Raw genomic sequence first — 25,529 nt, 5'->3', positions numbered from 1 at the left:
TACCAGGCGTGCCCCAGCCATGAGGTCATGTAAGACACTAGTCCCAGACAGTGTTCTCCCATTCTCTGTGACCACTCTTCACAGCAAAGTTCACAGAAAGACTGTTTTTCTGAGACTGTTTACTTCATATTAATTATAACATAAGGTGATTTAATACTCTCTATTATATTTCAGGAATTCTAATGAATCATTGATTGACCAGCACCATTTTACCAGTTCGAATGAGTTTTCAGAAATGGACAGTGTACTTTTGGATCCGACATGTGACAGATGGGTGTAACTCCATGCTAATTACCTTTTCAAGCCAACACTTGTTTGATTGTGTAAGGTGTTTTTCTGTTCAATGTTGAATTTTATTGCTAGAAAATAAAGTAAAAGTTAATGTATTTTTTTTCAAGCTTGAGTCACCATGAGTGGTAATTTAGGGAAAGAAAAAGACTCTAAAGAGAAAGATCTGAATGTGCCATCAGTCAAAGAAAGAGAAAAGACTTCAAAGGCCTCTGGAGATTTGGGGACAGAAAGCCATGAAAAAGAACCTAAAACCAAAGGGAAAGATGCCAAAGATGGAAAAAGGGTCTCCAGTGCTGCCCAACCAGGGGTGGCTTTTTTAGTTGACAATAGGATCAAGCGGCCAAGTCCTGCACGTGGGACTGGGAAAAAATCCAGTAATGCAGAAGTAACTAAAGAGCTCAAGAAGTGCCTGGAAGAGAATTCAGTGCGTTTGGACTTATCCAAGAGGTCTATGCACATATTGCCATCATCGATCAAACACTTGACTCAATTAACTGAACTTTATTTATACAGTAACAAGCTACAGTCCCTCCCAGCAGAGGTGGGCTGTCTAGTAAATCTCATGATACTGGCTCTAAGTGAAAATTCACTTACCAGTTTGCCTGACTCTCTTGATAACATGAAGAAGCTGCAGTTGCTTGATTTACGGCATAATAAACTGAAAGACATTCCTTCAGTGGTGTATAGGTTAGATTCTCTCACCACTCTCTACCTTCGCTTTAATCGCATAACTACTGTGGAAAAGGACATAAAAAACCTGTCAAAACTCAGAACGCTTAGCATGCGAGAGAACAAAATCAAACAACTACCTGCTGAAATTGGTAAGAACATTTGGGTTATTACTATCGATTTTATTGTTTGTTATGCTTAATAATTCTGTTGAGTGCTTTTCCATATCAGAAAATTCCTAATATTTGTTTCTAAGTAATTAGACCTTTGTTACAAATACAGTCAGCTCTGATTTTGATTGGAAAAAAATGAATTTGAAAGATGTTTGCTTAATTGTTAAGTTGTCATCTGTTTTCAAAGCACCAATATATTTATACTAGATATATTAAGGCTCTACGTGCCCATTCTCTAACTTTCCTTTTTTATCTGAAGGCTTTAAATTCACATCACTTTCTACTTAGTGTATTTCTAAAGATCTTCATCTTATACCTTTGTGAAACTGAAGTGCCATAGGAAAATAGAAAAACATTTTTTTTTAAATTTTGGTAGTACCTAAATTTTTATTTAAAACTCTAATATTACTATACTAGAGTGAATCTCATCATCATGTATGTCCACAAGACATTAATTGAAAAAAAAACAAAACAACTAATGTACTTAAATAGCAGAAAGATAAATAAAGGAAAGGGAAGAGGATCTGAGGGGGGTGGATAAAGGCAATTATTTTATACTGAATTTGAGCAAATCATACTCCATGCATTTATAATTGCATCAAAACAAATCCTAATGTATCACTAATATGATGCAATTAAAAAATAGAAAAAAAATCGAACATAGTAGCTGTGCAGGGTGCCACATACCTATAATCCCAGCTACTTGGGTGGCTGTGGCATGGAAGGTGGCTTGAGCCCAAGATTTCCAGATATGCCTGGGCAACATATTGTATCAAAAATGAAATCAAAACAGCAAACAAAAAAAATCCAGGACAGAAAAATAGAAGAAGAGAGATCTGTTGTAAACCAACACTTAGCATTTCTATACCACTCATTCTTGTCTTTTATAGTTAAGCTGAATAGTAAGAAAGTAAAGCAAATGTTTTAAGAGAATGGTAGTAGGAAAAAAAGTAATGAATATAGATGTGTAATGTCAGTAAAAAAGAAATGAATTATCTTTATTTTTAATTATGGGAAAACTTCTGAACTATTTTGAATATAGAAATTTATTGGCATCAATTTTGTGAAATTAAAGTTACAGTTTTGTGGGTTTTTGTAAGAGTTTTAAAAAATCAAAATACAAAATATATTTTTATTTTTAAAGGGAAGCTTTTATTTTGTAAAAGGTTTATTCAAAATACACAAAGATGAATTAAATATATTCTTGATTCAGTATAGATCTTGTTAGTGATAAAGGAAATTTTCTGATTTTAGGCTCTGGAGCTTTTCAGGAAGATAATATTCTGTGTTTTAAAATGAAGTTAAACTTTTAGATAACATGTTTTGTTAGATTTAAGTCTAGACACTTAAATATTAATTTTAACTTCAGATTACTCAAGACTATCTGTTATAGACTTTCTCAAGTAATACATGGTATGAATGAGGTAAGTATAGTTTGCTCAAGAGGTATTAAAATATTCCCAGGAATTTCTATGTGGAAATGATTTATTACATATGGTCCCATAGAAATGAGATTGTAGAATGACTGCCGTTAGTATCATATTATGAAAATTTGACCTGCATTTATGGCTTATTGTTGGATAGAAGTATAGACTTGGAAAAACAAATACTGAATATTTTGTTGTTTTCCGAGGAATTGCGTCAGGGACGCATGACCAGTGAGATACACCCACCCCACATTTTGAATTTTATTTAGACACAGGGTCTCACTGAATTGCATTATGCCACACCCTTGCTGATGCTGGCTTTGAACTCATTGTTCTCTGGTCTCAGCCTCCTGAGATACTGGTATTACAGGCATGTGCCACCATGCTCAGCCAACTGCTGAATTTTTGTATGGAAATGTGAGATATTATTGCTTTTCTTTGTTATTGTTGTTTTGTGTTTGTGATATACTTAGTCCTAAAAAATTTGACTTAAATTCACAAGTCATTCTGTAAGGGTTTCTTTCTATAGCATTGCTATCAAATTACCTAGACATTAATATACTATTGTTGAATGAGGAATTATTTAACAGGATTTTAAATTTAACTTCAGTTTGTTCTTGAGAGTATACCTGCAGCATTTTTACTGAGAATTGAACATACTTTAAATTTTTTTTAAATATTTCTTTTTTAAGTGTAGATGGACACAACACAATACCTTTATTTTTATGTGGTGCTGAGAACAGAACCTGGACCCAGCCCGGGCTAGGCGAGAGCTCTACTGCTGAGCCACAATCCCAGCCCCTGAGCATAACTTTTTAAATTGGCATATTTTATGTCATTAAATGATTCATATTTGCAGCTACCTAACTTTTGTCTTTTATTCCTAAATTTCTAATTCTAAAAAAAATCATGGAATTGAAAGGACTTCAGGTATTATGTCTTTGAAAAGATGATGACAGATCTTAAGTTTTATTCTGAAGTGAAGAGTAGAAGTATCCAAAATTTCCTTAATTATCTTTATTCTTTCAATTAATATAATGCTTTTTACTAAGCACCAAACAGACACAGTGAAGATGAGGAAGTACTTATGCTCTAAGGATTGCTATGTCTTAGGATTATTCTGTTCATTTATTATTATGTAATGTTTTTTATATTCCAGATGATTTTCCTTGCTTTGAAGTTTGCTTCGTCTGAAATTATAGCCATACCAGCTTTGTCTTCATTGTCTATTGTTTTAAATTTCTATTAAATTGAGAAGTTATTTTTATTTATTAAAAAAATTATGTATTTATGTAACATCATATTATATGCCTCTATTAAGCATGTATAATAAGCATGTATATTTTGAGGTGTAAGGCATGTCTCCATCTGAACTCAACATGTATTTGATATGATTGTGCTAAATTTGTCAGCTTTTTAAATCTGGACTATGTCATCCAGCATTTGTGGTTAAATTTGCTACTTGAATATATATACATGGAGCCCTGGATGTAGCTAGTGGTAAAATATGGTCTTAGTAGGTGTGAAACCCTGAGTTCAATCATTAGGACAAAAGAAGAAAACCCCACATGACACAGATTAATAAAGTAATCTTTTACAAGCAATATTTTCATGCTATTAGATGTCATTTTGAAATAATAGATTCAAATTTTGAGTTCAATTTTAATATTTTTCAGAAAGAATGTAAATATGTTGGGGAAAACCAGGTTTTTAACTTACAATTCAAGTATGTTCTTTGATTTTTCCATTTTCAAAAAAAAGTTGCCTATGTAATAATATTATATTTCTAATTATGCTTCAAAATCATAAAAAATACTCCCTTGCATCCTAGTATCACCTGAGATATTATTTAATAATGCTTATTAAATCACTATGTTGGTCAATTTACAGGTGAATTATGTAACCTCATTATGCTGGATGTAGCTCATAATCAACTTGAACACCTTCCAAAGGAGATTGGAAACTGCACACACATAACCAGCCTTGACTTGCAGCACAATGAACTGCTAGACCTCCCAGATACTATAGGTATGAAAGGAGAAAGAAGATATTGATGATTATTTATAGCAACCTAGATATTTTAAGGGTTATTTTTGATCCATTTTGGTAACACAAATTAAAGAAATTATCAAAGTACTATATAAGTAATAAGAATTTTAAGACAGTGTTTGAAAACTTTTTCTATTTCAGGAAAATAAAATTAAATTTTAGGAAATTAACTCAGTCGGTTTAAAAGAAGGTTAAGTTTCATGTATATACTCTATTATTTATAGCTTATTATAAAATGATGGATTTTTGGTATTGTTATTTCAGCATATTACATGGAGGAGGTCCATTTTTGCTAAAGTAGGCAATATTAAAAAATAAAGCCTTTGCTGTTTAGTTTTCTGAACATGGCCAGTATAGTTTAAAGGTTGCTCATTTGTAGTGTTGAGGGAGTAGTAAGAAAAGACATGTTTTAAATACTTCATACATCACACTGCAAAAAGTTTGAGCTTACCAAGGTAATATTCTATATTTATGTAGATTGTTTTCCAAAAGCCCAAACATTTCTACAAACACAAAAGGTAATTTTAAAAACATAATGCTTTTTAGTTATTAGTGTAATATAAGAATACTATAGTGTTTATTTGGCAAAATATTCATATAATTTCATTAAAAATATTTCAGAGATGCTATTGTATTTTTTGAGATGTAGGTTTGTCTTATCTTTCTCTAGAAAGATTTTTGATTGCCTGTGGCAGGTACCTAATGGAATCACTATAATCAATCCATATTCATAGCTGGATATTTTTGTGGTCCATTAGGTAATACAAAGTTTGCTACAGATTATTTAGAGGACTGTTTTATCTCTAATTCACCTATATTATTGGTTGTAGTCATGATTGGTCCCACTCTGCTCAGGCCCTAGATTTGACTCTTGCCAGAATGACAGTCTTGGAGCTGCAGGTTAGGAAAGTGCTCTCAAACTCTTCAGCCTTTTGCTTATTTATGGTCTATTATTTAGTTCTTTTTGTTCTTTTTTATTATTTTGGAAGATGGTTTTTAGAGTTTTTTAAGGGTATGTTTTGAATTAACTCCCAAGGAAATTGTTAAATAATTTAAAAATCCAGTTATTTGGCTCAACTCTATACAGAAAAGCTTACTGAGACTTAGTTATAGTTACTGTCCATTGAACACATGCTTTCCTGAATTCTTGTCATGGGTCTTTATATCATATTCTTATTTGAAGTAGTAATGGGTTAAAAGCATTTTCTAAATGTTTTTCTGAAAGGCAAGATCATCTGTAACACACAATGAATTGTTCTTATAGCCATAGTGAATATTTTATATAAATTTTCTATATGAGATTTATATTCATGGTTCAATATAGTAGGAAACAAGAACAACTATTTCCTAATTTTCTTTCTTTAAAATCTATTGAAGGGGCTGGAGTTTTGGCTTAGTAGTAGGATGCTCATCTAGCATGTGCGAGGCACTGGGTTTGATCCTCAGCACCACATAAAACTAAATAAATAAAATAAAGGTATTGTGTCCAACTACAACTTAAAATTAAGAAAATAAAATCAACTGAAATGGCAATGATGAACAAAGAGAAATGATCCTGGAAGAAAAAAGCATAGAAAATATGTATTGTATATAAAACAAAATCAGACTAACTAAAAAAGGAAACATGAATAAAATACAAGTCTTCCCAAATCAAACTCAATAGAAAATGCTATATACTATAGTGAACACAAACACCAAAAATAGATAGGATAAAGTATAATTTCCCTCCATATCTAGAACAAAAAGAAGGGAATGTATGTAAATCCTGTGAAAAATTATATTATAAGAAATAAAGCTAGAAGTACTAGATAGAGAATATTGGAGTAATCCAATGAAGAAAATTATAAAATATAATTTTAAAATATGCTGATTTCTTAAACCTGATTAAAATCCAGATAATAAAGATAAGACTAAAATTGCTTTCCAAAAAAATTATCAAAAAGGGTACTTTTAATTTTAAAATTATATTCATTGACTTATTTAGAATAAATAATATATTCACATACAAAATTTTACAACCCATCTTTGTTTAGTTTTGGTCTCAAGATACTGCTGGCCAACATATAGTAAGTTGGGAATGCTGTTCCTCTTTTGTTTTTGGAACAATTTATATGAAATTGGCATTATTTCATCCTTTACTGTTGATAAAGTTTTCCAATGAAGATGTCTAGGGCAGGGGTTTTATTTATATGAATGCTTTTTAGAATATTTCCAATGTGTTTAAAGGTTATAGGGTTGTTCAGGTTATTATTTTCTTCTTGAGCAAACTTGGTCATGTGATTTTTAAAGAATAAGTTAATTGCATTTGAGTTGTTATTAAAGACATAAAATTATAACATTTTCTTATATTTAATATATACAGAATCTGATATTGGTAAATTGTCTTGTCTCTCCCTCCCCAATATTCTTTATCAAAACTGTAAGTTTTATTGCTCCTCTCAAGGTTTTATTGATTTTTTCCTATTTCTCTGATTTTTAGTTCATTGATTTCCATTTTGAACTGCATTATTCCCTTTCATCTGCTTACTCTGAATTTTATCTGCTGTTTTTCTAGTTTATCATGGTAGGAGATTGAGGTTATTGATTTAGATCTTCCTTCTTTTTTATAAAGATATGTAGTGCTATGATATTCCATTTAAGGATTGCTTTAGTTAGCACCTCACACATTTTTATATACCATGTGTTCCTTCTTTCTGTTATTGATTTATAATTTTATTCCATGTGGGGAAAAGCATGACCTTGTATGGCTTGAATTATTTTTAATGTATTCAAAATGTATGGTGCAGTATGAGGTCTATCTTGTTAAACATTCTGTGAGCATTTGAATGTCTATTCTACATTTGATGAGTCTGTGGTTTTGTAAATGTCAGTCATGAACTGTTGTGCAGATGAGGCAATCAGTGAATTTATTCTACTTCCTGCTTTTTGGGGTCTATTTTCCTTGTAATTTTTATAGTGTCTGGACAGGTAACGTACACTGCTGTGCCAATCCCTGATCTTCATTTTTGTTTAAGTCTTAATGGTCATCAGCAGGACTGTTACCACAGTTGCTTTAGTCAGTTTTCCTTTGGTTAAAGTCAATCCTTGTAGTATTTCAAACATAGTTTATGGGAACAGTAGTGTCTCTATTGTTATTGTGTTTATGACCTTTTTACTTGAACAGGTTGAATGAGTTTAAAATCATTGTATTTGACTTCCTTTTCTTGAGGATCTTAGTAGACCTAAGAGGTAGTTTTTCTGTTCTTTGGAATTGAATGATCAAAACTACAAGGCCAGTCCAGTATTTTTCATTGTAAATGATTCAATATATTTGCCTGGCTACTCAAAGATTATTCTTTATTTCTGAAATTCAAAAACTAGATTTTATCTGCTAGTGTTTTTTTTTTTCCCCCCAAGGATGCATGTCCCTGGTATGCTATGCACCCACTCAGCATATACATTCAATTTTTATTTCAGTATACTTTTTGAATACAGAATGACATGTTTAATTTGTTATATGTTCTTACATTGAAATGTGTGTCTTTAAGTTTACTTTGAACAACCAACTAATTGGGATGGTAAAGGGAAAAATAATGTGGAATCTCAGCATGATAACTTCAGTGGAATTCCATTTTCAGAAAATAAATTTTATCATCAAATACAAAATCTTGTTTAGTTTTCAAAAGAGAAGCAGAAAATTTCTTTACTATTTCTGCAGATTAGACACGAGAAACAAAAGAAAAGATAATCAAAATGTTTAAAAGTTAGGTTCTTCTCATTGGTGCTTAGTCACTGTGTATTTCTATTTCTCTTTCCTCATTTTTTATTGATGCATCTTAGTTGTAGATTATGATGGAATTTGTTGTAACATATTTGTCCTTGCACAGGATATAACAATATAATTTGGCCAGTTATCACTACCCGGCTCCTCAGGCCTCTCACAGCCTTGTCTAACCCTCTACTGTCTCCCCTTTGATTTTTATTGATCCTCTTCCCCATCTCTTTTCTTTTTCCTTTTTTATTCTAGCTCCCACAGATGAGAGAAAATATACAACCTTGGACCTTTTGAATTTGGCTTATTTTGCTTAACCTAATGGTCTTAATTCCATCTATTTTTTTCCTGCAAATTATACATTTTATTCTTCTTTATGGCTGAATAAATCTCCTCTGTGAACACATACCACATTTTCTTTATCCATTTACCTGTTGATGAACAGCCAGCTGACTCCATAGTTTGGCTATTACGAATTGTGCTGCCTATAAATGTGGGTATACATGGATCAAAATTAAAGCTTTAATGACTTTAATTCTTTGAGAAAAAGTACTGATGAGAATTGTACAACTGGGTCATATGGTGTTTCCATGCCTAGATTTTGTGGCCCCATCATACTGATTTCCACAGTGGTTGTACTAATCTGCAATCCCACCAACAATGTAAAAGTTTCTTCTTTTCTCGACATCATCTCCAGCATTTATCATGATTTGTATTTTTGATTTTTTGCTCTTGTTGGGTGTTTTTTGTTTTTTATTTTGTTTTTGGAATTGAATCCAAGGGCACTTACTGCTGAGCTGTAACCCCAATCCCTTTTTTATTTTGAGGTTGGGTTTCAATAAATCAGTGAGGCTGACCAAGAACTTGTGAATTTCTTGTCTCAGCCTCTGGAGTCAGTTGGGTTACAAGCATTCTATACTGTACCTGCCCGTGACTGCCATGAGATCAAGTGTCAGTGTAGTTTTGTATTGCATTCCCTAGTTTTTAAAGGTGTTCAACATTTTTTTTTCATGCACTTTGTTAGCCATTTGTACTTCTTCTTTTGAGAAGTATCTATTTACCTACTTACTAGTGGGGTTATTTGGGGTTATTTTGTTAGGTTTTTGGAGTTCTTATTTTATCTATTAACACTATTTCAGGAGAAGAGCAGTGATTCTCTCTCAGGTGTGTTCTTTCTCTCATTACATTCCTAATTGTTGCCTTTGCTGATCAGAAGCTTTTTAATTTGATGTTGTCCCATTTATTAACTCTTTGCACTATTTCCTAAGGCTGTTGGGTTCTATTGAGAAAGTTATTGACTGTTCTAAAAGCTGGAGTGTTGACCCTGTATTTTCTTCTAGGAGTTGCAGTTTCTGGTCTAATTCTTAGGATTTTGATCCATTTTGAGTTGGTTTTTGGCAGGGTAAGACATAAGGGTCTAGTTTCATTCTTCCCACCACCAAGTGTTAAAAAGGTTATTTTTTCTCTAATATATGTTTTAGCACCTTTTTGAAGTATCAGATGACTGTGGGTTTGTCTCTGTGTCTTCTATTCTGTACCATTGATCTATGTCTCTTTTTATGCCAGTCCTATGCAGTTTTTGTTACTGTGGTTCTGTAGTACAATTTGAAGTCATTTATTGTGATGCCTAAAGCATTGCTTTGTTGGCTAAGCATTGATTTACCTATTCTTGATCTTCTATTATTCCAAATGAATTTTAGGAATTTTTTTTCTAGTTCTATGAGTAATATTATTGGTATTTTGATGGGGGTTGTATTGAACCTATATTCTGCTTGTTGGAGTAAGATCATTTTAATAATATTTTGTCTATCCATGAACATGGGAGGTCTTTCCATCTTCTGGGGTCTTCAATTTCTTCAATATTCTATAATTTTCATTGTAGAGGTTAGATTTATTGCTAGGTTGGTCAGTTGGTGGTTTTTTTGTTGTTTTTTGTTTTAAAGTCTATTGTGAGTGAGATTGTTTTATGATTTTTTTTCTCTGTGGATTCATTGTTGGTATATAGGAAAGCCATTGATTTTTGTATGTTGGATTTGTATCCTGCTAATTCGTCAAATTTGTTTGTTAGCTCTAGCAATCTTTTGGTGGAATTTTAGGATTTTCTAATTATTGACACTGTATAATTCTTGGAATATTGTGGATGCTATACACCATTGATACTTGAGCTTATCAAACAAATTCTAGCCTCAGGGTCTTTATATTTATTGTATCTCTGCTTAGGCCTCCTTTCTCCTAAACATTGATATTATTTTCTTATTCATACAGTTCATCAAATGGATACATGGGGCTTGGTCAGCAGTTGACCCTATCCATTCTAACATTTTAGCAATATTTTCTTGTTTTGTATTTTTGAGCATGTATTTGTATCCTTATTGACTACTAAGTGGGTGGTGCAATCAGAGCACTAAAAGAAAGGTTTTGGCCCACAGAGAGAATGTAGATGGGGCTAGATGGTAAAATCTCCCAGAAAGTAGGACGAGGGTCCTTTGGGTTCACTTCCTTTGACACAAAGTAACTTCTTTATGTATCCTTCTCTGTCTTGGTTTCCTTAATCATTCTATGTTTCATTTTTTACTAGAAGTGATTCTTCTGATTTTAATTTATATTATGAATATGAAAACATTTATCTTCATTATAAATATCTTGTAATTCAGATGACATATCAAAAACACATGGCTTCATGTATAACGTTTTCTTCAAGGTCAGGTAATATTTTAAAGATCAATAAAGACAAAGAAAAATATTGCCATTATTTTATATGATTTGCTAGTGGTCAGCAAATATAGTACCATTCCTATTTTGAGTAAAGGAAGTTAATAAGTACTATGTTTTCAAAATTTCATGAATCACAGTTATTTCTCATTTACAGTGTTTATTAAAATAATTTTTTTTCTCTTTTTTTCCATCATTCCTATCTCCTGTATCATGTAGCAGAAGCCTGAGTTTTGGTGAAAATCTGAACATTTGAATCATGATCTGTTATACATATCAGCAGTCTTAATTGACTTTTGCGATTCTCCCTGTCATCTCTTGGAGAAGAATGATACACCTGAACAGTATTCACAAACTTAATAGAAGTGTATCTTTTGATTCTGTTCCTTTCCCCTTTCTGCTAGCTTAGCACTTCAAAAGTATAACAGATTATGAAAATAATACATACACAACTGCTGTCTTGAAGTAAATATTTTGCCTGTATGACTAACCACTAACTTCCCTGGAGCGTTGAAAAGTCACCCAAGGCCTCCATTCCCTTCTCCCCTTCAAAATGGATGCAGTTTACCAGAGTGTCATAAAAAAGATGCTAATGGATTTCCTTAGTTAATTGAGAAGATACATTAAAGACAAAACACACTTAATATTTCCTAAATGGTAATTTTTAATCTTGATTTTTATATACTATTTTATTCCTGTTGGAATATTACTTAATTGGAACTAGAATACTTTTGGGCTCAGTTTACCAACCCTGTTGAAGGAAAGTGATGCGCATGAGCCTAACAATAGTTATACTGGGAAGAACTGAGATGATTGCCGCTTTTCTGCAGTATAGTTGACTAGATTTATAGTATAGACTCATGAGATTTTTTATTACTGTCAATGACTAATTTTTATAAATATAGAAAGTAAAACTGTACCAATTAATCATTTTTATGTAACTTTCTTCAGCAAGAGGGAAAGAAACCAATGAATGAGTGAAAGAAGGTTATGAAGCATAATGACTGTCCTCTTAAGTTCCAAGGCTTAATTTGGAATTTATGCCATCAACTTAATGTATGCTATCATCCATTTATGCAAGCATTATAAACATCAAAAAGAAAGTTTATCATACAACAATTTTTAAAAAATGAGCAAACCAAAAAGAAAGAAATGGACAGATACTAGAAGGTTCTGAAAATTGAAAGCCCACAAGTATTTGTCACTAAAAACATAAGTGTGACCTAGAGACCAGACAATCATTTCTATGTCTTCTAACATTGGAAAAGAAAATTTAAAAGTAAAGGCAACATCTGACATTTTAACCTACCCTATGTAGTAATGTCACAGCAACAGTTATATCAAAGGAACTTTTTTTCTTATATATGTTATTTGGTAAGTTTAATTTGATTTGAATCTTTTATGATAGTAGATGTTGTTATATCCATCTGTGTAGCTCATGTGTATTCTCGTACTGACGATAAAACTAGAAATACCTGGAAAATAAAACGCTATTTTTAATGTACTCATTAGTGGCTAATATGTTCTTAAGCAGGATTTGCTTAGATTTCATTAATGTAAATGTATTTTTGTATGGTGCTCAGAAAGTTATTGATCTTGGAGAACTTCAGATTTTCACATTAGAGATGCCCAATCTGTGTAACTTCTTGTCACAAGTTGGTTCTGAAGATTAAGTTGTTAAAAGATGACAATAATTTTCAATAGGACACTTAACAAAGTATAACTGCATATTTGATTATTTTTCTTATACAAGTTCCTTGGTTCTAGAAGATAAGAATCTTGTAATCCAGTGGATAGCCTGTGACAGTAAAGAGGTTCATTTTATATTTCCAGGCAACCTGTCTCATTTGTATCGTCTTGGTCTGAGATACAATAGACTGTCAGCAATACCCAGATCACTAGCAAACTGCAGTGCACTTGAAGACTTAAATTTGGAGAACAATAACATTTCTGCTTTACCAGAGGTAAGAATTGTATGAGAGAAAACATGACTGGATTGAAATAAGCCTTCAAGATAATTTAGGGAAAACTAATCAATCTTTATAGCTGGGGACATAATTTGGTGACTGAAATTGTTTAAATAACAAGCATCCTATATAGCTACCACTAAAATAGAATTCAAAAGAGGAAAGAAAGGATACACAGAAGCTTTTTTAATATAAATAAGGTAAAAATCAGAAGGAAAATTAGTGTTCTATAGTTCCCTTAGCACTGTGTAAATCATTCTTATGTCATTTTGGGCAATGGCAGTAAAAATATTAAGAAAAAGCTGTATGGCTGGTTTAAAATCTCATCTATCCTGCTCAGTTCCTTATACAAATGTACTGTAGAAAGATGATAAATGGCAAGAACTACCTTGATAGAACATACTACTTGTTATTAAAATTAATGTTAGCTGCAACTCTAATGTGACACAAATTATCACCCTTATCAATGCAGTAATATTAAAAGTATTTTGTATATTAGAATCACCAAAATCTTTAATTTTTAAACATTACTTTTTCATTTTTGAAAAAAAATAATTAGTTTTCCATGACAGTAGAATGCATTTGTGCACTTTTATGTACACAGGTAGGTATGATTCATCATCTTACTGATTTTTCCATGTGACTGGCACAGTACTTTTATTTTTGTTTATTTATTTTCTGTGGTGCTGAGGATTGAACCCAGGGCCTCACATGTGCCAGGCAAGGGCTCTGCCACAGAGCCACAGCCACGGCCTGATTTTACGTGTTACAGAATCCCATCAGGAATAGAGACATATGTGTGCATAAGGCAGTGATGTTGGTGTCGTCCTTCCTATCTCCCCTCGCCTCCCCTCTCTTTACTCCCATCTACCTGATCTAAGGTGAACTAACGCACTTTTTCTAGTGCCCCCTCATTATTTTGAATTACCATCAACATATCAGAGAAAACATTTGGCCTTTGGTGTTTGGGGATTGGCTTATTTTGCTTATCATGATGTTCTAAAGTTCCATTCATTTACTGGAAAATGCCATAATTTCATTCTTCTTTAGGGCTGAGTAATATTCCATTGTACATTTGATTTAGCCATTCATCTATTGAAAGACACCTAGATTGGTTCCACAGTTTAGCTATTGTGAATTGAACTGCTATAAACATTGACATGGCTGTGTCACTGTAGGATGCTAATTTTAAATACTTTGAGTATAAACCAAAGAGTTCTATAGCTGGGTCAAATGGTGGTTCTATTTCAAGTTTTCTTAGGAATCTCCATCTGCTTTCCATAGTAGTTGCACCAATTTACAGTCACTCCAGCAATGTATGAGTGTTCATTTTTCACTGTCTCTTTGCCATATCTTCTTGCCTTTATTCTTGATCATTGTCGATCTGACTGGAGTGAAATGAAATCTTAAAGTAGTTTTGATTTGCCTTTCTATAATTGCTAGAGATGTTGAACATTTTGTCATATATTTTTTGATTGTATTTCTTTTGAGAAGTGTCTTAGACCTTTTATTGATTGGGTTATTTTTTTGTGTGTAAGTTTTTTGACATTAATGCTTTATTGTACATGCACACGGTAAAGATATTTTCCCAATCGCTAGGATCTCTCTTTATATTATTAATTGTTTCTTTTGCTGAGAAGACATGTTTTAGTTTGAGTCTATCTCATTCAGTGATTCTTGCTTTTACTTCTTGCACTTTAGGGGTCTTGTTAAGGAAGTCAGATCCTTGGTCAACATGGTGAAGACTAGGGCCTTCTTTTTCTTCTAGTAAGATGAGGGTCTCTATTCTAAGGCCTAAGTTTTCAATCCACTTTGATTTGAGTTTTGTACAGAGGGGGAGAGAGAGGTTTAATTTCATTTTGTACAGAGGGAGACAGGTTTAATTTCATTTTGTTACATAAATGTTACTTTTAACTTGGCTTGTTTGTATATATTAAATCATTTTTGTTTATTTTGTGTTGGTAGTAATTGGGTATAATATAACACTCTTTTAAACTGTGTTTCTCAACAATGAAAGGGAATTTTACTCATAAATGTTTGCTTATGTTTATTCAAGCATAATATTCTAAGAAAAGAATGGAATGTAGACTTAATAATTGATAGATCTTTTGCAATTTTTTTTCTTCCCTAATGATTAAAAATGTAGACACACACACACACACACACACACACACACACAGAGTAAATTTGTGTATCTGAATTTTCATGAAACACTTGGCCAGGGTTGAAAGATGAATTTCAACCAGGCAAAGTGGTGCTTGTTTTTAACTACTCCAGAGACTGAGGCAGGAAGATGGCATGCCTAAGGCCAGCATGGGCAATTTAATGATATCTTATCTCAAAATTAAAAAAAAAATAAAAAGGGCTGAGATTTTAGCTCAGTGGTAAGAGTGCCCCTGGGTTCAATCTGTAGTATTGGTGGGTGGAGAGGAAATGAGTTTCCCACAATTGCAGTTTCTAGACTGCATCAGTTCATTAAGACTAATATAACAGTCTCTTACCTATGACAAAAGAGTACTTCTGCTGGCAGCAGGTTGAATGGGATAAGGAGTAAATCCACAGATATCAGATACAGCTCTGAGAACCAGAATATCTGGATTTTTGTCTTTGATCATAGTAATTTACACATGATCAAAATGTATGTGGTTCTTTTGTTTAATGTCACCCCTCTTGCTAATGAATGACTTGTATCCATAAGAGGGTAAGTAATTAGCACATTGACTAGTTGTTTTTGAGATTATATTTGGACATGGTTTGTGAGCTTAATTAAGAATGACTGGTTTTAATATATATCCATATACATAAGTATAAAGACTGGGTCTATATCAAAATTCAAAAAGTGGATATTCTATTTAAATGTGTGTGTATAGATTGCCCCAGTTTTATTGTCAGGGGAAGCTTATATATGTGTGTGTGTGTGTGTGTGTGTGTGTGTGTGTGTATATATATATATATATATATATATATATATATATATATATATATATGTGTGTGTGTGTGTGTGTGTGCATGCACACGCATTGCCCCATTACAATTATACGCTGTACTTGGGCTACTTTTGACAAACTCATACGTGCATGGAACTCGATTTTAGTTCAGGCTCCTCCCCTTTACATCCCATGCCCCTTCCCCCATTTTCCTTCCTGTATGCTAGTGATTTTCTTTTGCTCATGTACGTGTTCACTTTTGAGTGGTTCTTTCTACTTATACATAAAATTGAAATAGCTTATGTTATGTTTATGTATGTATATAGCATGACTTTAAAATTGCTTTGCATACCCCTTTCCCTTCCCTCCATTCACCCTCTCAGTCTCCTTCTAATCTACTGATCTTTCCTTTATTTTATGAAACTAATCATCTCTTCCTTCATTTCCTTATTTTGCTTTAGCTTTCTCATATGAGAGAAAAAACATTAGACCCTTTAATTTTTGAGACTAGCATATTTCACTTAGCAAGATTAAATACACATAAGGAAATGAAACTATAACTTTAAGCACATATGCTCAAGACATGAAGCTAGGAGCTCTACATGTATTATTTTATATTCAGTATCTTCCTATGATTTGTTGGGAATATTCTTATTGAATAGATAGGGGGAAAAGACAGATGGTTTTATTTTAGTCAGATTTGTTACCATAAACATTTTTTTGAAAATATGGGAGAGATATTATCTAATCAATTTACCAAAGTTGGCAAAGTTGATGAGTAGAAGACCTATGATAGGAATCCAGATATATGTGACTGTAAAGGAAAGATAAACACCTATGTTTCACAGTGTGATATAAGTAATGCATGGAAGAGGGTTGGGGCTGTAGCTCAGTGGAAGAGCACTTGCCTCCTAGCATGTGTGAGGCATTGGGTTCGATCCTAAGTACCATATAAAAATAAAATAAATAAAATAAAGGCATTCTATCCATCTATAACTACAAAACATTTTTTTAAATGTGTTGAAGAGAAGTCTTCTTGTACTCTTAGTATAATAAAATATCAATATTTTGTCATAGAAGAATATCAGTTCAGCAGTTTGTCAGTTTAAGAATAACATTTTTGCAATGAGTCTCAATAAAACTTGTTTGTGATAAAGCAGATTAAAGACATTTTTCTTGAATTGTCATATAAGGTTTTCTTAAGCACTGTTCTTGTGCTCACATTTTGTCTGTGTGCAAAAATAGATGCTAAGGATAGATTTTTAATGTTTAGTGTGAAAATAAAATATTTATTAAATAGATAATTCACTTTCAATTCTATGGTTATTTTCTTCCTTCCTTTTATATTGCCATAACTGACATCTCAGGTACCATGCCTTCATGGAGGACCAACAGCTGAATTTTGAATAGTATTTTAAACCCACATACTCTCAGTGGGCTTTGTTTCTTTTTGCTTATATTTTTACTTAATCTAGATTGGTTTTTTTTCCTGTTCTGAATTCTGATTTCTTTTTTGATCTTTCAAAATTTCATTGCAGTCTATTTTCTGCATTTCTAGGTATTCTAGTATTTCTTCTTTACTTTGGAATTAAATAGGGGTTCTAAAATTCTAGCAGTTATTACATGTTGGTATGGTAAAACTGTTTGTGTATTTTGTCTCCGTTGTCTTCACTACAACCCATAAAGTAAGGCATTATCATTTCAAAAGTGAATAAACCAAGTATTAATACAACAGTTTACCCAAACAGGAATAGTGGTGCACACCTGCAATCCCAGCTACTCGGAAGGCTGAAGCAGGATCACAAGTTCAAGGCTAGCCTGGGCAACTTAGTGAAACTCTAAGATAATTTCAAAGAAAAATGCCAAGGATATAGTTCATAGGTGGAGGAACCCTGGGTTCAATCCCCAGTACTAGAAAATAAAGAAAGAGAGAAAAGAAGAAAGAAAAATGGTTTGCTCCAAATCACAAGCTATTAAATGATAAGGCAAGACTGATTCAAAACTATTTGAATAACCAATAACAAACAGTATTTCTTAAAGATTGGTATGCAAGTCAACAGAGTAGTTTGTTGTAATGCATATTAATTCTGTGGGAGTCAGCCTAGAATCTCAATTTCTAACACCCTTCCAGGGGCTACTAATGTTGCTCTTCCTTGATCCAGCCTAAATAATGAGCACCTATTCTGTGTAATTTATTATTGATGATATACCAATTGTGCATTATTTTCTAAGTGCTTCCTATCTGTGCTTTATATCTCTAAAAATGTTTAATGTTCTTAAAGGCAGAGATTTCTTTATATTTACACACTTAGCAGTTTATTTATGTAGTGGGAAACTAAAGTAGGAACATATGAGTTTACGTGTTTAGTAAGTACTTGCTTAATAGGTACTTGTATTCCTTCAAATTTTACCATATAAAAAGGAATGTGTTATAGTATATCAAAAAGTATAATCAGCTTCTCAATTTAGTATTCCTAAAGAACCATTAAATTATTGAATAATGGTTTATACTGTGACAGGAATTATGTGAATTTTTTTACTATTTATTTTTATTTATTTTTACATGCTGCTGAGGATCAAACTCAAGGTCTTATGTGTGCAAGGCAAGTATTCTACTACTGAGCTAAAACTCCAGCTTAATCTTAATACTAATGTTAATGTTACTACTAATTTATATAGTTATATAACTAAAACCTATATAGGGTTTGTTACAGTAAGTGGCATAGCACTCTCAAACTAGCCATCTTGAGATACTTCTCAGTCACCAATGTGTACTTTATATTATAGAGTGATTTAAATAAACTAAAGCCAAAAATTCAAAAAAATGGAAAAAATTCCTGATTTATTGTGAAATCTGAAAAATCTGAGTGCACTGACTTCACAATTTCCACGAGGCAAGACAACAGCTTGCTGGAATTGAGCATTGACTATCTGGAGGAAGTGTCACAGAACCAGCCTAACCTGTTTCTGTAGATCCTTACCTGCAAGGCCTTGAAGCATTTGTGTTTGGAATTTGCTGTTCTATTAAAATGAAGTTTTTTTCAGTTCTAATTTAGATTTATGCTTGGTTTTTTTAACAGAGCCTTTTATGCAGTCTTGTGAAACTGAACAATTTGAACTTGGCTAGAAATTACTTCCAGTCATATCCAGTGGGTGGTCCAGCTCAGTTTTTCACCATCTGTTCCCTCAACATGGAACACAATCAAATCAATAAAATCCCATATGGAATTTTCTCTAGAGCAAAAGCATTAAGAAAACTAAATATGAAGGTAAACTTTTTGTATCAGGAGGAAAGGAGGAATTACGAATGCATTGATATTCTACTGTCTCTAATGATGTGGGTTATGTGTCATTTTACTTTGTTGATGAAGTCTACTTAGGGGACACACACACACACACACACACACATACAGAGTGGGGGGAGATATTTAGTTGTCAGTGGGCCTTTATTTTATATATTTATATGTGGTGCTGATAATCAAACTCAATGACTCACATATGTTAGGCAAGCACTCTACAACTGAGCCACAACCCCAGCCCCTTGGGGGCAGTTTTTATCAGATAAAAAGTATTTCAGAATTGTGTATAATACCCTAGGATTTTGTCCTCAAAAATTAATCATGAGGATTTATTAAAGTATATTTGTAGGTATATTTATTGCAGAACAGTTTTAAAGGTACCAAATTATTATTACTCTTAGGGATTTAAATTTTTAAAGTGGAATACTGCAGAGCCACCAAAATTGATGCTCAGATTTAGAAGAATATTAAATACCAGTTACAATATTCTTAGTTTATTAAGAATTAGGAAGTCACAGCATATAAAAAATTATTTGCATACATACAGTTTAAAGCTGTTTAGAGTATGATTAAATACAGTAAATACTTAGGTATTTATGTGTACATATATAGTCAGTGTTTTCTAAAATGTATCTCTTTAAAGACCACCCATAAGTAATTCTGATCTGCAGTTCTTTTTATTTCTTATCTCTATACTGTCCAGTGAAAGGATCTCACATTTGTAATAGTTTATTGTGAAAGAGGTGAAGAAATGGTGATTTATCTAGTCCAGTGATTTAATTTTTAGTAAACTTTCTACACAGAGAAAACAGTCTATTTGTCCATACAGCTATTTCATGGCTGAGGCAGGAATTCAGCTTCCTACATTTTTTTAATCTAGGTAGAGGGTTCTTTATATTATATTATTCAATATCTTTCTGTCTTTGATGAGCCAGTCACACATTATTGTTCTTTATAATTTAAATTTACAATTTCTTGACTCTGTCTATACTTTGTCATAAATATAGTATGTATCTTTTATGGTAATTTGGAAGCACATAATTACTGAAGTAGTATAAATTCAAAATCCTATTACAAACAAAAATTTTAATATAGTTACATAATTAATATATGCAGTAACAGTAATGTAGTGGTAAATAAGATTAATTCTGTGTATTCATTTTGTAATAATAGATTTAGAACATAGTGATCCCAATATTAATTAGTTTTTATATTTGATTATGCACTTTTATGAGTTTGACATTATTACAGTATGTTAGCTTGGAAAGGATTGTTGTTTTTAGTAAAACACTTTATAGCACTTTTCCTAAATTTCTATTCAAACTTGTAAAGGTTACACAAAACTTTCTCTTGAAAAAAATCAAAATGAAGCTTATTGTATTCTTCCTCATATAAGCACCTATAGTAAATATTTCTTAATAAAAATACTTTATCATACTGTACCTATTGGTAGTCTGGGCATGGATAGATAATATTAAATATTTTTAATAAATAATAAATTTCAATTTAGAAAATATAAACTGGATTTTTAAATATATATTCACTGATTGGGATTTCTTATATTGATGATTTTGTGTAAAAAGACACAAGGATCCATAAATGTTGCAGAAAAAAATTAGAAATATACACTAACAAAAGAACATAAAAGATGGGACTGAGTTTGTGGCCCAGTGTTAGAGCACTTGCCTAATGTGGGAGGCACTGGGTTTGGTTCTCAGCACCACATATAAATAAATTAAATAACAAAGGTCCATTAACAACTAAAATATTTTTTTTAAAAAAATGTAAAGGAAATCCATGACCAATTGGTTAACATCTTGACACATTGATACCCAACTGGGACAAGGGGGATATCACCCTCTTCCTTCCGTTACCATTGTAATAGTTTATTTAGGGTTGAATCTGATGGGCATGGTAGCACACACCTGTAATTCTAGCAGGTTAGGGGGCTGATATAGGAAGATTGAACAACTTACTGAGGCCCTAAGCAATGCAGTGAGACCTGTCTCTAAATAAAATTTAAAAAAAAAATAGCTGGGGATGTGGGTTAGTAGTTAAGTGCCCCTGGATTCAATCCAAAATATAAAAAAGTGAACATGTAAGAGCAGGGAAAAGGTAATTTAAAATGCTTAATTAATATCATAGCACTCCATCATGTTTTTATTATTTAGTGATGAATGAATTCTGTCTTCCTCTTTTTAGAGGGTGTGTGTGTGCTAGGGATCAAACCCAGGGGCTTGTGCTTGGGAGGCAAGCCATCTACCAACTGAGCCATATCCCCATCCCTTTCCTCTTTTTTTCTGCTCAGCATCTCTTCCATTCCTGAGCTCGCCTGGGTTTCCTTTTCGGCCATGTATCGTCTTATGTGGTGTTCATATCTCAATTTGAGCACCCACATTTTGTCCAATGGTTTCTAAACATTATTGTGAAATAAAACATCAAATTTATGACTATTATCTTTGAACTCTGAAGTGGTTTCTCTGTGTAGTATTTTTATATTTCCATTACTCATATTCACATAGGAAACAAACTTCCTTTTTAACTTCAAAGCAAAAGCTCTGTACTATGCAAAAATCTTGCAAAATCGATGCTTTAGTTGCTGGTTGTAAATCCCTGATTTAGATATAGAGAAGGGGAATAAGGTTTAAGATTTTTTTCCAAAAGACTGTACACATGTAGCTTTGTTTTAATGGTTCCACATGAAATGCTGCATTTTGTCTTTGCCAGGACAATCAGTTAACATTACTTCCATTGGACTTTGGAACTTGGACCATCATGATAGAATTGAATTTAGCCAATAATCAGCTAAGAATGATCCCTGAGGATTTATCTGGTCTTGTTTCTCTTCAGGTGAGTGTATTAGTGAGCATGTTAAACTTCTCAGTCTCTTTCTCAGTTATCTACTTATATAAAATAAGTGATTTCTCTTTGAAGATCTTAATTAAAAGTGATGATAATAAGAACTCTCTTAAACATATGACCTTGTTAGGATGATGCAGGATTGGATCAATTAGTCTAGACTCAATACTTCTGAATACTAATCATTAATATTTAATACTACTGAAAATGAGTTAGTCTAGGTTCAGTATTACCATTGCCCACTAAAAGGTGGTAGGTTTGAATGCTCTAATATAACTTTGAAGGAAGGGGTATTAAAATTCAGCATCCTTAGGCCATTTTTCTGAATTCTTTTTAAAAACCATATCTTGTTTACCATAATAATTATGGATACATGAGACAGGCATTTAGAACCTTTTACTGTATGATGTTGACCTAATTTCCATCCTAAATCACTCACCTGCTATTTGTTGGAAATCTAGCATGTTTTCAGGTCTGTATGTTTATTCCAGTTGTTTCCAGCATCTAACTCTTCTCATCCTCTTTTTTCTTTAAAAATTCATTCACATAAATAAATATCCATCTTATTTTCACCTTCTTAGTCAGGGATAATCACTTTTGCCTGAGTCCCTAAAGTTTTCATCTTTTTGATGAGTAAAGCTTACTAATAGTACTTCAACTTTTAAAAATTTTTCCTATATCATGTTTTTTTTAAATCTTGTTTATTTAATTTGGTAAGATGAAATAGTATTGTGTGATTGAAAGCATGGGTGAAATAAGAAGATATAAAATGAGCTAGAAGTCTCTGAACACCTTTCTTCTTAGTGCTTGTTTCAAAACCCCATTGCATTACTGACTCCTACTCCTCTGGTAGTTTATAATTTATTAGAAAACAAGGACATCTTCCTCCCTCCCCCAATTTTATTTTTTTAGAATGCCTGGAATGTAGTAAATACCACAAATTATAAATACCGTGGATTGTCAGTTGTGACCTTCCTTAAGTGATTGTTTACAACAGGTGGTTTCATAGACATTTGCAACTTTTCAGTATCAGATAGATTAATATATGATATTCATGAAAAATTTAATGTTTTTAAATTTTTTATCATTTAGTTATAGTCAAATTTTTAGTTTAATTTTGACATTAAAAGATTATTTCCAATAACTCTACTGGGTTTGAAAATTTTTAGAGTAGTAAATTAAATATTTTATGTAATTTAATCAAATGTTACCTATCCTAATACTTACTGTTTGGAAAATTATCATTGCTTATAAATTTTTAAGCCACACAGTTGTCATATATATGTCCGGTATAAAAATGAAATACACACACACACACACACACACACACACACACATATATATATATATATTTTTTTTTTTTTTTCCATATCATGTTTTATCAAACTGTCAATTGTTTCTCTGTAGGTTCTAATATTATCAAACAATCTTCTAAAGAAGCTTCCCCAAGGTCTTGGAAACCTTAAGAAGTTAAGAGAGTTGGATATAGAGGAGAACAAATTAGAATCCTTGCCAAATGAAATTGGTTATCTTAAAGATTTACAGGTAAATCATGTCAGGGGCTTTATAAGCATATGATTGGAGTTTTTGTAATTCATCTTTCTAATTCTTCACCATTTTATAATTCTTGGACCAGATAGATTTTTCTATTATAGGATTAGGGCTGAGTTTTAAGTTCACATAATCTCCTTTTATATTTCTAGCAAATGATAATTTTTGAAAGAAGATCCTGTAACTTACTCATCTGATTTAATTTCCCTGTTATTTTATTTTTTTGTGGAAGTATCATTTTAAATTTATATAGTTGTAGGAAATGTGTATATAACTTTTTAATTGTTATTTTTTTTTAGAATTTAGTCTTGACAAACAACCAGTTGACCATTCTTCCCAGAAGCATTGGTTACCTTACCAATCTCACACATCTAAGCCTTGGAGATAACCTGCTTAATCATCTTCCTAAGGAAATTGGTAGGAACCCTATGTATTATTAACTCTACTGTTGTATATTCACACAGTATTTCAGATAAATCTGTTTTTGTAAGCTGAGGTTATATTAGCCTTGTGAGTTTTTTTTATGGAGTACTGATACTTAATGTTAGTGGGTGCTTTGATTGTTTCCCCATGGGGTATTGTGATTAATATTGTATTTTTGAATATAGTATGGTATATTTATATTTCCAAAAAGGTGTGTTTTATGAAATCTTAATTTAAAAGAATTATTTTCTGTTTTTGCTAAATTTGAAAAATCACACAGAATTGAAACAAATTATTATTGTTGGGATTTAGGCTCAATAATAATATTTGATTAATATTAATATTTGGGTGCATTTTAGAATTTTGCTAAATCTTTTTATATCCATTATCTCATATAATTATGACCACCTTTAATTTTATAAGTGAAGGTTGTAATACTGTTTTACACAGAGTTAGTTAAGGTCACATAGTAAATAACTGTGAGTTCTTAAATTAATAATTCTATGTATACTGTTCTGCCATCTATAATGTGCTTAAAACAATATTGGATTAGTAATTAAGAATGTTTTTGGGGAGCTGGGATTGTGGCTCAGTGGCAGAGCACTTGCCTAGCATGTGTCAGGCACTGGATTTGATCCTCAGAACCACATATAAATATATAAAAAACAAAGGTTCAACAACAACAACAACAAAAACAATGGTTTTGGAGATTTTTAGCAATTTAAAATCTGAATCTCTCACTTTTTAGTTTTATGTCTTTGAATAATCTACACAAACTCTTGCTGGAAGACTGGAACTTCTTATGTGTAAAATAACCATAATCGTGTAAGGAAACTTTTTGAAAGACTACATGAATTTATTTTGATTTACCTACCAAATATGTGGTAACTTTCTTCATGAAAGATCTATATCAAACACACACACACCAACACACACATGAATGCCAAACTGTCTCAAAAAGATCTCTAGAGTTGGAGCATTTTCAAAAAAACCAGGCATAAAAGAAGAGGTTCTGAGTAAATTGTTATGGAGTGTGACCTGGTCATCAGGGTTTTAGAAAATCTCCCCAGATAAGTTGTATATGTAGTGAAGTTTGAGACTGATGGTTCTAAGTGTCTTAAAATGGAGAGAAGAGTGGGAAATATGTATTATATATTAATTCCCACTTGCACCTTTGTATAGTGACTATTTTTTTTAATTATTGATTTTAAAAATAAAACAGGTACACTGGAAAACCTTGAAGAACTGTATTTGAATGACAACCCTAACCTACATAGCCTTCCTTTTGAGCTGGCTCTCTGCAGCAAGCTTACAACCATGAGTATTGAGAACTGTCCACTCAGTTACCTTCCACCTCAGATTGTTGCTAGGGGACCGTCTTTCATCATTCAGTTCTTAAAAATGCGGGGTACATATCATGCCATTGTCTGA

General features: G+C 32.2%; 1 protein-coding gene across 2 annotated transcripts; it reads left to right on the top strand.

Annotated features, from left to right (window-relative positions):
* Positions 1–409: 409 nt before the first annotated feature.
* On the top strand, positions 410–25,529 carry LOC114079864 (leucine-rich repeat protein SHOC-2-like). Of its 2 annotated transcripts, XM_027921316.3 has the most exons (8): positions 410–1,112; positions 4,451–4,588; positions 12,906–13,036; positions 19,047–19,235; positions 21,993–22,115; positions 23,532–23,669; positions 23,975–24,092; positions 25,321–25,529. In XM_027921316.3, exons 1-8 carry the CDS (start codon positions 410–412, stop codon positions 25,527–25,529), a joined length of 1,749 nt encoding a protein of 582 aa, XP_027777117.3. The 2 variants fall into 2 exon arrangements, with proteins under 2 accessions (XP_027777117.3, XP_027777119.3); XM_027921318.3 differs by lacking the exon at positions 4,451–4,588.

This window comes from Marmota flaviventris, chromosome 14 (genome assembly GCF_047511675.1).
Source record: "Marmota flaviventris isolate mMarFla1 chromosome 14, mMarFla1.hap1, whole genome shotgun sequence".
Classification (NCBI taxonomy): Eukaryota; Metazoa; Chordata; class Mammalia; order Rodentia; family Sciuridae; genus Marmota; species Marmota flaviventris.
The sequence above is the reverse complement of the archived record's forward strand: the minus strand, read 5'-3'. Positions and strand labels throughout refer to the sequence as shown.

Coding starts and splice junctions, on each gene's coding strand:
- LOC114079864 (XM_027921316.3), top strand. CDS start 410: ATGAGTGGTAATTTAGGGAAAGAAAAAGACTCTAAAGAGAAAGATCTG. Junction 4,589..12,905: donor AGACCTCCCAGATACTATAG/GTATGAAAGGAG, acceptor TTATATTTCCAG/GCAACCTGTCTCATTTGTAT. Junction 19,236..21,992: donor TAAGAAAACTAAATATGAAG/GTAAACTTTTTG, acceptor TGTCTTTGCCAG/GACAATCAGTTAACATTACT.